We start from the raw sequence: 13057 nt of genomic DNA, 5'->3' as shown, positions 1-13057 counted from the left end.
CTCAATTCCTCATCATCAATCTAAATTCTTTCTGTGGAGTTTGTGTTTGCTACAAAGAGTGAATGCGGAGCTTGTGTTTTTGTGTTTTGCTACAAAGAGTGAATGCTCTTCCTTTGTAGAAAACTTTGGAAGGTTATAGAGCTCCCCACAATTTGAAAAATGAATATAGTGTCCAAATGAGAAAGGGAATTTGGTTAGAGCGAAGCAGAGCTGGTTCACTGTCCCATATTCCACAGCGCGTTTGCTGGGGGAAGGATGGGCATTATATTTTAGCCTGATGACAAGCAATTGTGCCAAATAAAAGCTCCCATTAAGGGCCACGGTTTATCTGCAGAGAAAACCCCATCCCCAGCCCTGCTGAGCTGGCAGAGGCATTTCAGCCTCTCGGAGGAGCAGAGGGGCTGCAGGGCAGTTCAGAGTTCAGCGCTGGTGGATCTAAAAACAGCTCTGCGGGGTGGCTGTGCAGCTCCCGTGCCGGGTAAAGTGATCCTGCTGCAGTCAAATAGCACAGGGGATCGTTGGCATTGTGTGTGGCTCCCTGCTGGCACCTGGCATCCCACCCTGGCATCCATCCCACCCTGGCACCTCCTGCTCTCGGCCGGGAGCCACCAGCAGCTTGGGAAACGCTCCGGGGAGGACAAAGCCACCATAAAACCCAAACAAACAAACACACAAAGAAACAAACCCACACCTGTACAGCAATAAACAACAAACAAACAGTGCAAAACGTTGGGAGAGCGGAATTGGATGTCACCTGGCTTACATGGAGTAGCAGCACACCTGGGATAACTCAGCTGAATTAAATAAACCACCAAGCAGAAGACTTCTACTGTTGCACCATGAAATGAAAGACCTTGGGTTGGAGGTTTGTTTTGTTTTCAGAGATTAAAATTAAAAAAAAAGTAACTATAAATAAATTTTGTGACAATATATACAGATTTAAATAATTAACTTAAATATCTTACACCTACTCTTGCATAAAACTCTCCAGTAAAAGTGCACCATGTTTCTTTTCCCCAAAGATGTTCTGTTCTGTGTCTTCCCCTGTGCTGAGGTAGGTCTGAAGGGAGATGTCTCAGATTCTAGGAAGAAAATGTGTCACTGTCATTGTGGGAGATACTTTATTGCCTTTCTTTGTTCTTCCATTTTTGCTCAGGGCTATGTACATCCCGGGATAAATCCTGGATTCATAAGCATTGTAGTTGTTTGGCAGGAGAATCTCTTTGAATTTGCACTCATCATTGAAATGGGCCTGAAATGAAAAGGAAAGAATGAGAGGGAAGGAATTTTAAACATCAGGTGTGGAAATATTCTTGCTGCCAGGTGTAAGAAGGTGTGTTGCGGGCAAATGTGCAGGTGAGTCCCCTCCACTTAGTAATCTTTTGAAGCGGCCTCTGAAGCTTCAAACGGGACTCAGGAGGATCAATTAGGGATGCTGTGCCTAGCCCAGGCACATAGATCTAAAGGTGGGAAGGACACCCATGGAGGGACAGGGTCACCTGAACAGAGCTGAGCTGGGTAAGGACCAAGTCTGGTCCCAAGCCCAGTCCCATGGTCCTGCTCATTGAATTGCTCCTGGTTGTCTCATCAGCAATAAATTGCCTGAGAGGCTTCAGAAAATCCAGAATCCTGGCACTTTCCTGTGTTGCTTGAGGAGAAAGAGGCATTTTAAAGCCACTCATCATGGACAGTATTTTTTGCTTCTTTAGCTTTAAAATCAAAGGTAGGGTTTGGATAACTTAGGTCAATGGATCAGGAAAACAGATCTAGCAGCAGGCACCTTTCAGGGCTGTGGTTTCATTTGCAAGTACATGCAAAGAGGGACAGGTCTTGCAAGTGTCTTATCTGGGAAGGGACAAATGAACTCATCTCTTACTGTTGAGCAAAAACCTCAGGGCATGTGAGAGAGGCCTCAGCCTGCCAAGCTGAGCACTGCACTAGGCATTATTCTATCCAGGACACCAAGGCAGCAGTAACCCTAAGAAAGGATGCATTTTGGTGACTGCTTCTGCCTGGCTTTTATACAAGGCACAATCCTCCACAACAGGACCAATAGCCCAGAAAATAATTTTGGATACCTCATGCCTTCATGTGAAAATGCCCCAGTTAACTCTGACATGGTTTGGCTCTTCCTCAGCCCAAGTTTCTTCACTTGGGGAGCATGGCATGGGAAATTTAGGGGTGAGAAAGGAGACTTTAAAACTATGACTTTAAAACTATGCTGATCACAGTCACCTGTACAGAGCTGAACTCCAAAGCAGGAATACAACTGAACATGAGCAGAGATACACCCTGTTATTGTGCACCTCAAGTATATTCTACAAGATGTCTCTATCTTTTCCAAAGATCCCATGTAAAAGAAGGTCTGTATTGCCTTCCTAATGGAACTTCCTTCTCCTAAGCAGAAGTTCAGACCCCAAGGAGGCTGAACTGCCACGGGAGCTGTCTGTCTGTTCAAGAGCATTAACAAGGAGTGATCAATAGGTCACTGACTGATCACATCATAAAGGGTCACTCGTGGGGCCTGGCTGAGCACAAGTCCAAGTGCCCTGTGAGAGATGGGGCGATTGCCACACCTGGCTAAGGCTGTTTGTACTCAGATATAACAAACAAATGGACTAAGCCTGGCTTGTGGTCTTGCCACACAGGTGACTGATCTGTTGGTCTATGGGGCAGGCAGGATGTGCAGCCATGGTTGGTGACTGCAGTTTTTGTGTGAGAACCAAGGAAGTGTGATGCAGAAGAGAGGGTTTCACTCCCAAAGCTCAGTGAGCAGCAGAACTGAGCAGCACACCTTCTGCTGGCAAGGCAGGAAGGGCTGCTCTGTGCTGCCCAGCCCAGGAGGGGCAGGGATGGATCTTGGGCAGCTTTTAGCACACATCTCACCCCAACTGATCACCATCCCCTCCCCAGGCACACACTCGGTGGCTACTTACAGATCCATAGAGTTTGCCTTTGCTGTTCATGGCCACAAAGAGTCCGCTTTTGACACCAAATATGCTCACCACACCTCTTTCCACAGGAGAGATTTCCAGCAGACCTGCACAGGAGATACAGAAATCAGGGGGACAAAAGGGTGTGCCCTGGAGTGTGTGGTGACAGTGCCATGCCAATGCAAGATACAAAACCCACAGGATCCCCACATCCCAGCACTGCCGTGGGTGTCCACAGAGCCCCACACCCCACACCTCATACTCCACTGCCCCATGCCCCATGCTGGGACCTCTCTTCTTTTAGCTAAGTATCTATTTTTATTTTGCCCTCCAGGCATCCTCTTGTGTACGCAAGGTTAAAATAAGCCAGAGTATGCTTAGGGCAAATGAAACATTTGTCATCATGCAGCTTATATCCCCGCTCCCGGATCTTATTGTTTCAGTTGGATATCAGAGCCATGGGGCCGCGGGGTTAAGTCCCCAGCAGATGCTTTTCAAGTTTGGGGGCGAGCTGGGCTCACCCCAGCCCCTGCTCGGAGTGGGCGGCCCACGGCGCTGCGGATCCTCCAGATGTTGAGGCAACCCCGACACCTGATGCCTGACGGCGGCAAGGGGACAACGGGGCACTGAGCAGCCCCGACGAGCCCTCCCGAACGCCCGACGAGCTGCTCCGGAGCCCCCGATGGGGCGCGGAGTTCCCATGGGGTGCGGAGCTCCCATGGGGTCCGGAGCTCCCGATGGGTTCCGGAGCTCCCGATGGGGTCGGTGGCCGCCCGGCTGCCCCGGGCTCCCGCCACCCTCGGGGAAGCCGAAGGGCGCAGCCCCGCGGTGCTGCCTGCGGCCGGACTTTTTGGGAAGCTCGAGGTCTGCCATGCACCCACCCTCCTTTCGGGACATGCCCCTCTCCGGGGCAGCTTAGTGGGTCCCCTCCCTCAGAACTGCCCTCCGGCCGTCCCGAAAGTCTCGCCCGCGGAGGTTGTCTCTGGCTTACTGTATCGATTCTCGCTGTGAATGCCATCGATGCGGCCGTCGGGCAGCACCTGGATGTGGAAGCCGATGCCCACGTTGCAGTAGAGGCGCCGCAGCCGCTTGATGCCCAGCAGGTAGTCGCCGTCGCGGGCGGCGTCGCGGCGCTCGGCCGGCAGGCGAGCCACGGAGCGGGCGAAAAGCGCCGCGTCCCAGCGGCGCTGGCGGGGCCCGGCGGGGACCCGGCCCGGGGCCGAGCGGGCGCGCACCGCCCCCGGCCACAGCAGCCCGAGCAGCAGCGCCGGGAGCAGCGCCGCGGGGAGAGGCATCCCGGTCAGGGGCGGGGAGCACGGGCCGGCCGCCGCTCGCTCCCAAAATACTCTCCCACTTTATGCTGAGATCAAAGAAGGGGAGGAAAAAACAAAAAAAAAAAAAAAAACCAAAAAAAAAAAAACCAAAAAAAAGAGAAAACTGACCAAAAGCCAAACAGAAAAAAAAAAAAAAATTAAAAAAGGAGGAAAGAAAAGCAAAGCGGAGAGGGAGGGAAGGAAGGAGCTTAGTGCTCAATCCCCTGAGGATCTGCGGTTTCCCTGGGCTGGCTGCATGGAGAGGAAATCCCGGGAGCAAGAGCTTCTGAACTTGATCTCAACTCCAGGAGTCTTGTCTGAAGTGCTGATCTTCTTCTATAGCTGCTCAGCCATAGCGCTTTAGCCCTAGCCACGATATTTATATATCCATGTGCGTTGGTACCTATTACATCACCACCTACTGCTGTCTGCTGCAGCCCTCCGGCTTAGCTGAAAGTCAAATTATCACCCCTAGATGCTTAACAGCTCTGAAGCGTCTTGAAGGGAAAGGGTGAGCAGCACTGGTGCTAAACAACAGGGACAGCACAAACTTTTAAAAAGAAAAGGTCATATTTTACGTCCATCACAGCAACTTTTCTTTCTTTCTTTCTCTTTCTTTCTTTCTTTCTTTCTTTCTTTCTTTCTTTCTTTCTTTCTTTCTTTCTTTCTTTCTTTCTTTCTTTCTTTCTTTCTTTCTTTCTTTCTTTCTTTCTTTCTTTCTTTTTCTTTCTTTCTTTCTCTCTCTCTCTCTCTCTCTCTTTCCTCCTCTCTTTTTCTCTTCCCCTCTCTTTCCTTCTCTTTCCCTCTCTTTCCCTCTTTTTCTTTTCCCTTTATATCTCCTTTCTTTATATTTTTCCCTTTCTCAAAAGGCTACAAATGCCAATGCAAGATACAAAACCCAAAGAACACCCAGCAGACTTTCCCCCAACACAATGTACGACCTATGTAAACCTGTAGAATTACAGCTTTTTGCTGTAACCAAGCGACATAGTTTACAGTTTGCTGGATGCAGAAACAAAATTCCCTTCATTAAAAGCCAAAAAGAGTTTTGGAATGGGAGGTTTAAGAAATGAAAAATGAAAGAACTTGCAAAAAAAAAACAAAAACAAAAACAAACAAAACAAAAAAACCCAACCACAACAAAACAAAACAATAAAACCCAACCAAAAAAAACCCAAAGGAAAGGACTAAGCTTTTAATAAAGAGGAAAACATTTAAAGAGGCAGCAAGTGGCAATAAAGTTTTTGATTCTAAATATCCCTTTAAGAAATGTGGAGCACCCGACATGTGGAGCTCCCTCTTGGTCACTGTACTGACGGGGGCTGTGGTGACACAAGTTTATTCCAGAGCCCAGAGGTTGCCCACTCGTTCAAATATTGCTGCACTTTTTAACAGAATGGTTAGTTTTTAATCTTTACTTCCATGCTGCTGCTGCAGCTGCTGCTGTGTTTTACTGATGCATTTATTCTTAGGTAATTGCTTCATGTGGTTGAGGTTCCTGGAAACGAAGCTTGGTATTTAAAAGGAGAAGTTTTGAGCCCATCAGTTTAGAACTACTTTGCTTCGAGCAAATCCCATATGTTTTGTTACCTCCCATAGTTTAAGCCTCGGCCCTCCGCAGGTTTTCGGCACAAACAGGTGAGGAGACATTGGGACAATTTTGGAAGGTCCTGAATTAATAGGAAAGTGTGTGTTTCGGGGGGAGGGGGGAGAAGTGGTTTGTGACTCAAGTCCTTTACAGCCCGAAGCCGGTTTAGCCTTTCACGCCACTAAAGCTCTCCCGCTGTTCCAGCAAAGGATGCGAGAGAAAAGCGAATTGCCCCGAGGCAGATGACAGCTCACCTAGGTGCGAAAATCTCTGACCTTCGCTAAACCTGAGCAAACTCAGATGATGCGCTTTCATTTCTTCTTGTGAGGTGCACATGCTGCTGCTTCGGGGGCGATTGCAATCTCCTCGGTGCAGTTTCTGTCCCAGCCTCAAGCAAGTTCACTCCTCCGTGTGCGTTCAAAGGCAGCACAATGCAGATTTTTCACTGTGGAGGTGAAAATGCCTCATCCCTACCTGTTCCAGGTTGGACAGGGCTTTGAGCAGCCTGGTCTCTAGTGGGAAGTGTAGCAGGGGATTGGAATGAGATGATCTTGAAGGTGTGTTCCAACCCTAAGGGTTCTGTGAATCCACGAAATCCACTGATATGAAATGCACAAATATTTGCCACATTTTTATTTCCATCAGCTCCATCCAGACCCTCTCTTTGCACCTGATCAGCTGAGCGGCTCAGCTACGGGTGCAAAGGCAGTGGCAATACTGGGAATAACCTTTCCCTCCCCACCATTCCAGTGCAGGTACAGTTTCTCTCTGCTCACTTCTAGCATATTCCACCGTCTTGTACAAAGCTATTTTCTGTTTGGCAGGGCTTTGAGCAAGCGGCCAGGACACAGCCACCCCTTTTTCAGAGAAAGAGGGCATTTTTTCATCTTTTTTCAGGCAGAGAGCAGCTGCTGCCAGGCCTGGAAGCTGCCCTGCTCTGCTGTGCTGGGCACTTCTCCTTCCCCAGGCTCCTCAGGATGCTGCGATCCCACTCTGAATTATTTGTTCTTCGCAAACAGCAGCGGGTGGATTTGGGATTAAGTTTATTTACCTTCTGAGGGATGAGAAGAAGGAGTGGCAGTGCTGCTGCCACACCTCCCCAGCAGCTCCTCTCCTGCAGCACAGGGGTGGCTGGTGGCCCAGGGCTGGCTCTGCTTGGCCTTCCTGCCCAAAGCTGTGTGAGCTCTAAGCATCCTTCAAACTTGAGTTAGGGATGTGCCCTGGAGGATGATTCACCCCTTTGGGAAGTATGGAAATGGGTCCTAGGACACCCTGTGAGGTTCCTGGTCCTCATGTTTGCAACGTGAGATCCTAAATGGTTGCACAGGGAATGGAGAGCATCAGGTGGCATTGCCACAATGTCACAGATTAATAAGGGATGCTTCTGCAGCTCCATTGTTCAACCTGCCACAGGATTAGACATCAGGCTGTCCATAAAGGATCCCAGTGAACTTTTCTGAGAGGAAAAGCAGTGAGTTTGCAGCTAAGAATGAAACTGTGAGGTGTGGGCTTTCTTTCAAGTTGTCTATATCCACATGTGTGTGAGCTTGTGTGCAGGCTGCCTATGAAACAAATCCTGGTGCTGCTGCTCCAAAACCCTCTGGTTTTTATTGTTTGCACCTGGGAACAAACTCCACAGGGATGGAGGCAAAGCAGAACCACAGCACTCTCAGTTTGCACCAGGTGTAAATGACAGGTGGAAGGTGCTCACCTACAGCTCTCAGTGCTGTAACACAGACATTGTCAGTCAGAAATTATTGGCACAGGAAACCATTAAAGCAGGATATTCCTCATGGAAGCCAAAAATCAGTGTCAGAAGGCCCAGGGCAGAGAGGGACTGACCCTCCATTGTGCTGTCAACTTTGAGGCAGTGGAGTTGGGTGTCTCCAGATCATCCCATAATTAATTCTGAATCTTCCATACCCTGCCTTGTTCTGCTGATATGTGTCCCCACTCCTGGTGGACACTTTCTCAGCAACAGTTTAGATTTTAAACCAGCTAAAATGTCTCCATCTCTGTATTGGCTCTCTTCCCTAAAAAGCCTATGTGGATGTCACAGTTCAGACAACTCTTGTTTCCAAATTCCTCTAGGTTTAAAGTATAAGAAAGAAGGAAGGATCCACTGAATTCAGGTCCATACCCATGTTCAAGCCCCATATCGTGGATTCTGAAGGAAAAAGGGAAAAGCAGAAGGAATCATTACAGTATTATTTTGTACTGTACTGTACATTATTTACACTGGCTTAGCAGCCATCCAAATCAGGCTCTGTGTCTGCCTTTCTAAAGCGATCCAGGTCCACAATTTAAAAATCAATTTACATATTTATTAGCTCCAGTAAATGTAAATGACCCTGAAAGTTATTGCTCATGAGCTTTTCTCCTGAAGGCAAATATTTCACTGGGATCCTTTGGTCTGGAAGGATGGATGGGCTGTACTGGAAGGGGAAAAACCCCTTTCATCCACTTTGCAAGCTATGAAAATGTGTCAAAAAGGCACCCTGACTCCCCCTTTGCCTGCACCCCTTTTAATGGCAATGCTTTTGGAGGAGAAGCACCCAGCACTGTGCAGAGGGGCAGTGGAATATAGCAGAGGGCAGCCACAGCACCGGGCTGTCAGAACCCAGGACATTCCTCTGGCAGCCCTGGGTGATTCCAGACCCTGGCAAGGGGCTCAGAGACTTTGGCACAGGGTCAAAAACACCTGTGCCTTCTATTTTAGCCCATGGAAACAATTACCAACTTTGTGTGAGGAGTTACAAGCCATAAGGGCTTGAGTAGAATGATTGTGAATTTGTCACAGGGTGAAAAAGTAGAATTTTGGGGTTTTAGAATGGGGGTTCTAGAGGCAAGATGGAGGAATCTGAGTGTGTCCTGTCTTGTTCTTGTCCTCCATCTTCTGCTGTGATGGTGGCACTTTTGGATTGGTTTAGGGTAGAGACAGACTGTCTAACATAGGTGATAGGTATTGGAAAATTATTGTAAATAAAGTATTTTATACTAGTTTTTAGTATAAAAAGCTAACACCGCCCCAAGTGAACTCAGTGTGCCACAAAGCAACCTGCTGGACACACCTCAGCAGGTCAGACAAAGAATGTGTTAGATAAGAGAAAATAAACAACCTTGAGAACCAGAGCTGAGGAATCTCAACTTCTTCTTTGGTCACAGGGTGGGAAAAAAGACTCTAATACCTCAAGAGCCATTTCAGCCACAGGAAACCCGAGATTGGGCAGGCAATAAAGGCAGCAAAAACCTCCCTCTGGTGTGTTTGGATGGATTCAGGGAGGGGACTGAGCATGGCTTGGTTCAGGATGGGTGTGGATGCTTCCAGCAGCCGCTGCCTCTGCTGCTGGGCAGCTCCTGCAGTGCCACATCCCCGTGCCAAGCAGAGAGGACACAGCTGTGCCCATCTGTGTGGGCTCCTGTAGGCTGCAATTCACGCTTCCAGCTTGTGTCCTCATGTGAGGTACCAGTCATTGGTTTCTCTGGGTCTGGATTGAAGGCACTTGAGACAGTAATTCATGTTTGGCCTCAGGTGTTGATTATTTCTTATCAGTAAAACAGTCTCACTGCTGTGAGTTCTGCAGTTTTCCATAAGAAGGCACAAAATGGCCAACAATCTCTTGTTACAAGGTCTTTTAAGACGGAACTATACAATTAAGAGCTGACACCTGGATTATTTTCCCTTCTAACCCAATAACTGATCCCACAGAGCCCACACTGGGGCTTTTCTGCCCAATTACAAAATGCCACCCAAACCCATGAAGAAGAAGCATGAAGAAGAAACCCAGGACAACACCCTGTGCCCTCCATCTTGCTTCCATCCACAACACACAAAAAGTCCCAAAACCTAGATTTCTCACCAAGTGATACACCTACACTGCTCTGTATAATCTATTGCACACTTTTGTGCATTCTAGTCTATCTTGAAGTCTGGGAAACCTTCTCCATGGATGAGGGTCAAAGTCAGTGCTCCCCTGGGTGTCAGGGCACCCAGAGCAGACAGGGAAATATTCCTATGCCCTGGCTTTCCACATCCTCACTGCTCACCTACACCCACTGCTGCAGGAGATCAAGGCCCAGACCTCTGACTTCCTGGGCACTCCACTCAGCTCTCTGGCAGCCCTTTCTCAGCTGCTGTGCTTGGTTTGTTTGTTCTGTGTGGGTTGATACTCCTTCAGCATCATTGCAGAGGTGTGGGGTGGCCGTCTGGGAGACCCAAGGCCACTGACCAGCAGCCTGATGTGGTCCAGGCAAGCCCTTTCCTTGTCCTCCTGGCATGTCAACAGCTCTGGGGTGAAACAACACATCTAGACAATTACTACATCTTCTGCTTCTCAACCTGTTTCCCAGGTTGCAGCTTTGCTACATGCTTTCCTGTGTGCTGTCCACAACAATAAATCCCACAAATAAATAAAATAAAGTCATTACTGCTCTGTGTTGCCAGCAGTTTCCTTCACCCAGTGGCTCTTGCTCCATTATCAGCTGTTCTGGCTGCACGTGCTTCCTGCTGTCCCCTGTCCTCTCTTTTTTCCTGTATCTCTTCTGCTCCCTTATTCATTGTCAGGACAAGCACCCTCCATGGAAGCTGCATCTCCAGCCACCAGCCAGACCTGGACTGAGTGCTGGGATGGGTGGAGAAGGTGGAGGAGCCCCCGGGAGCACCCCTGGAGTTGGTGTCCCTGAGGAGCAGGGTTCAGTGGGATGGGACAGTGGGAAGCCATCAGTGCAGGCAGATCGTTTTGGGGGCTTTGTCACATTCCCATGTCCCTCATCCTCATGTAGTTTGAACCAAAGTTTGGGAGGGAGGTCTGCTAAGAGCACAGATGGAGAAATATCAAGCTCAGGAGGCTCCAGTTACTGATGTTGGTCTTTGGAAATGTTTATTCCCAGCCAGGCTCACTCTTAGGCTGAAGCTCACATGCTGATACTTTCATACTCACTGCTGAAATTTCTGCATCTGCTGTTTTGTCCTTCCTTGTCCTGTATGCTTTGCACCTATTGAAATTATAAACACTTTAAAACTAAAAATATACATTTTTTTCCTTTTGTCAGATGATGACACACATACTTCTGCTGATACATTACGTGGCACTCTGCCAAACAAAGCTGGAAAAAGGAAACATAATAGAAAATGAGTTTTGAGAATCAGAGTAAGTGTTTGTTAAGCTTATTTTTATTATTATTTTTGTGGGAAATAGTAGCTTGAGTTGACTTTTTTGTGTGAGAATGTTTTAGCTGACTTTAAACATGGCATAATTGGTTTGCACCAATCTGTTCAACATGTGGCCTCTCTTGCATGAATCATTTTTTACCCATGGCTAAAGTGAAGAAAAACTGGCTGCTGTAAGCAAATGACGTGTATTGCTGAATTTTCTAACTCCCCAGCCAAGCAGCACTCAGAACCTGTCAGAACATATATGGACACAGATGTACAACCCACAGCCTCCCTGAGCACGCAGGAGCCCAGCTCTTCCAGCTGACCTTTCGTGTCACAACTGAAACAAATCTTCTGCTTTCCTGATACCACCAGTGGTATTAGCAGTGGCAACAGCTTCATCTTTCACTCTGGCACACAAAAAGCCCTAAGAACAGGTATAAAACCAGGGCAGCACGACGTTGCTTCTGATGGAGCCAGCCAGAAACATCTGTAGGGTTTTGATGGGTGAGTTTTTGCAAAGCAAACTGCAAGCCATGAGCTATGCACAGGTAACAGCTCTAGAGCTTGAGGATCAACCAGCATGGAGGCTACTCACCAAATTCTGTCTTGTTTGAGGGCAGTGGCAGCAGAAACATGCCAGGTAAAATGTATTTTCTTCCTCTTTATCTGGAAAGCAAAGCTGAGGAGGTGTACAGCTGAGGTCTGTAGTGGAGGAGCACATTGCAGCAGGGTGTAAAGCAAGTTACCTGTCAGCACACACGTCAGTCATCTGTCAGCAGACCTGTCCAGGGGATTTGCCACAGGTTTTGTCACTCACCCTCTTTGTGCTGTTGAATTACAGGCCAGGCAGATCACAATGGCAGCCAGTTCTCACTCCCAGTTCAGATCACACGAGTAACAAGTAAATAAGGTTTGGATGAATGATCCTTGCCCAGAAAAATCCCCTTGACACCAAGAAAGCAGCAGAGATGGCATGGCTTGATTTTTCATTTAATCATTGAATTCCCCTTGCTATTCAAGGCCCAAGAGCAGCTTTGGTCCAGTCAACCACTTCAATACTATTTTTGCTCCCATCTTTCTCACTTCACTTATAAAGCTTTGAGAGCTACAGAAGCATCAGCATTACAGGAATTAATCCACGCACCTTAAGAAAAGACAAAAAATAAAACAGTAAAGACTGTTGATCTCCTTTTGGATGATTCCTCATGCTGCTCTGAGAGCACATCTCCCACAGGGTTTGCTTTTGCTCCCAGAGGTGAAAGAGGGAACAGGACCAGGCTCTGAGTCAATTTGCTCCATCAAGCCTCCTCAGCTGTCAGCCATGAAGAGTGAAGATGATGAATTTTCTTTCATTTTGAATATGTTTATCTTTGGAGCAGGAGGATATACAGTTTCCATTTTCCTAATGAGCTCTGAGGGAAGAGATCCCCAGACACTTACCTGACTTGGGATTGCTTATTAATAAGCAAAATGAGATAAATGCAAATTAGAAATTACCAATTTGAAGATTGTCTTGAGGAAAAAAAATGTCTTTAATGAGGCAGTCAACAGCAGAATGAAGGTTTTGGTATTTTTAATAATTTCCAGGACCAATTTGTGATTCCCTCCATTGACTGGAACTCAGCCAAGTGTCCCTCCTGAATATGTGTGTCCTGCAAATGCTGAGTGCAACAGCATGGCCATCTAGAACCTCTGAGCTGCCACATCCCAGCAGCTTTTCCCTGACATTCTCCCTTTGCTACCACACACCTGAAATAACAGGTAAATTACTGCATGAAAAGGTGCCACTGAGCTCATTTCCATGTAACTTGTTGTGATAATGGATAAAGCAAATGAAGCTGTGGCTGCACAAAGTCTGATTCTACCAGAGACACTGCTTTTCCTTCACAGCACACCCACTGAGGATGAATATTTTGACACAAAACTCCACGTGGGTTATTCTCAATATTGGCAGGGATGGAGGGTGCACACAAGAGCTCCTGGAACCAGGAGAGCAGGATGGGAAGAGCACACAACCAAGGGAAAAAACTCCCTGCCCAGGGAATTCAGACAGTGCTGTGCAGTC

General features: G+C 47.7%; 1 protein-coding gene across 1 annotated transcript; it reads right to left on the bottom strand.

Annotated features, from left to right (window-relative positions):
* Window positions 1–1064: 1064 nt before the first annotated feature.
* On the bottom strand, window positions 1065–4228 carry FGF4 (fibroblast growth factor 4). Its single transcript, XM_074542173.1, has 3 exons — window positions 3925–4228; window positions 2937–3040; window positions 1065–1252 (listed from the first exon to the last, which is right to left on the bottom strand). The coding sequence occupies exons 1-3, from the start codon at window positions 4226–4228 to the stop codon at window positions 1076–1078; spliced, it is 585 nt and encodes a 194-aa protein (XP_074398274.1). The 3' UTR covers window positions 1065–1075.
* Between the last annotated feature and the right edge of the window lie 8829 nt (window positions 4229–13057).

This window comes from Zonotrichia albicollis, chromosome 6 (genome assembly GCF_047830755.1).
Source record: "Zonotrichia albicollis isolate bZonAlb1 chromosome 6, bZonAlb1.hap1, whole genome shotgun sequence".
NCBI classification, from domain to species: Eukaryota; Metazoa; Chordata; class Aves; order Passeriformes; family Passerellidae; genus Zonotrichia; species Zonotrichia albicollis.
This window is presented reverse-complemented; position numbering and strand designations above follow the sequence as displayed.

Bases quoted from the DNA above. Each gene is read 5' to 3' on its own strand.
- FGF4 (XM_074542173.1), bottom strand. From the start codon at position 4,228: ATGCCTCTCCCCGCGGCGCTGCTCCCGGCGCTGCTGCTCGGGCTGCTG. The intron at 3,041-3,924 runs GTAAGCCAGAGA...TCTCCTGTGCAG, and splicing joins TCACAGCGAGAATCGATACA to GTCTGCTGGAAATCTCTCCT. The intron at 1,253-2,936 runs GTAAGTAGCCAC...TTTTCATTTCAG, and splicing joins AAGGCAAACTCTATGGATCT to GCCCATTTCAATGATGAGTG.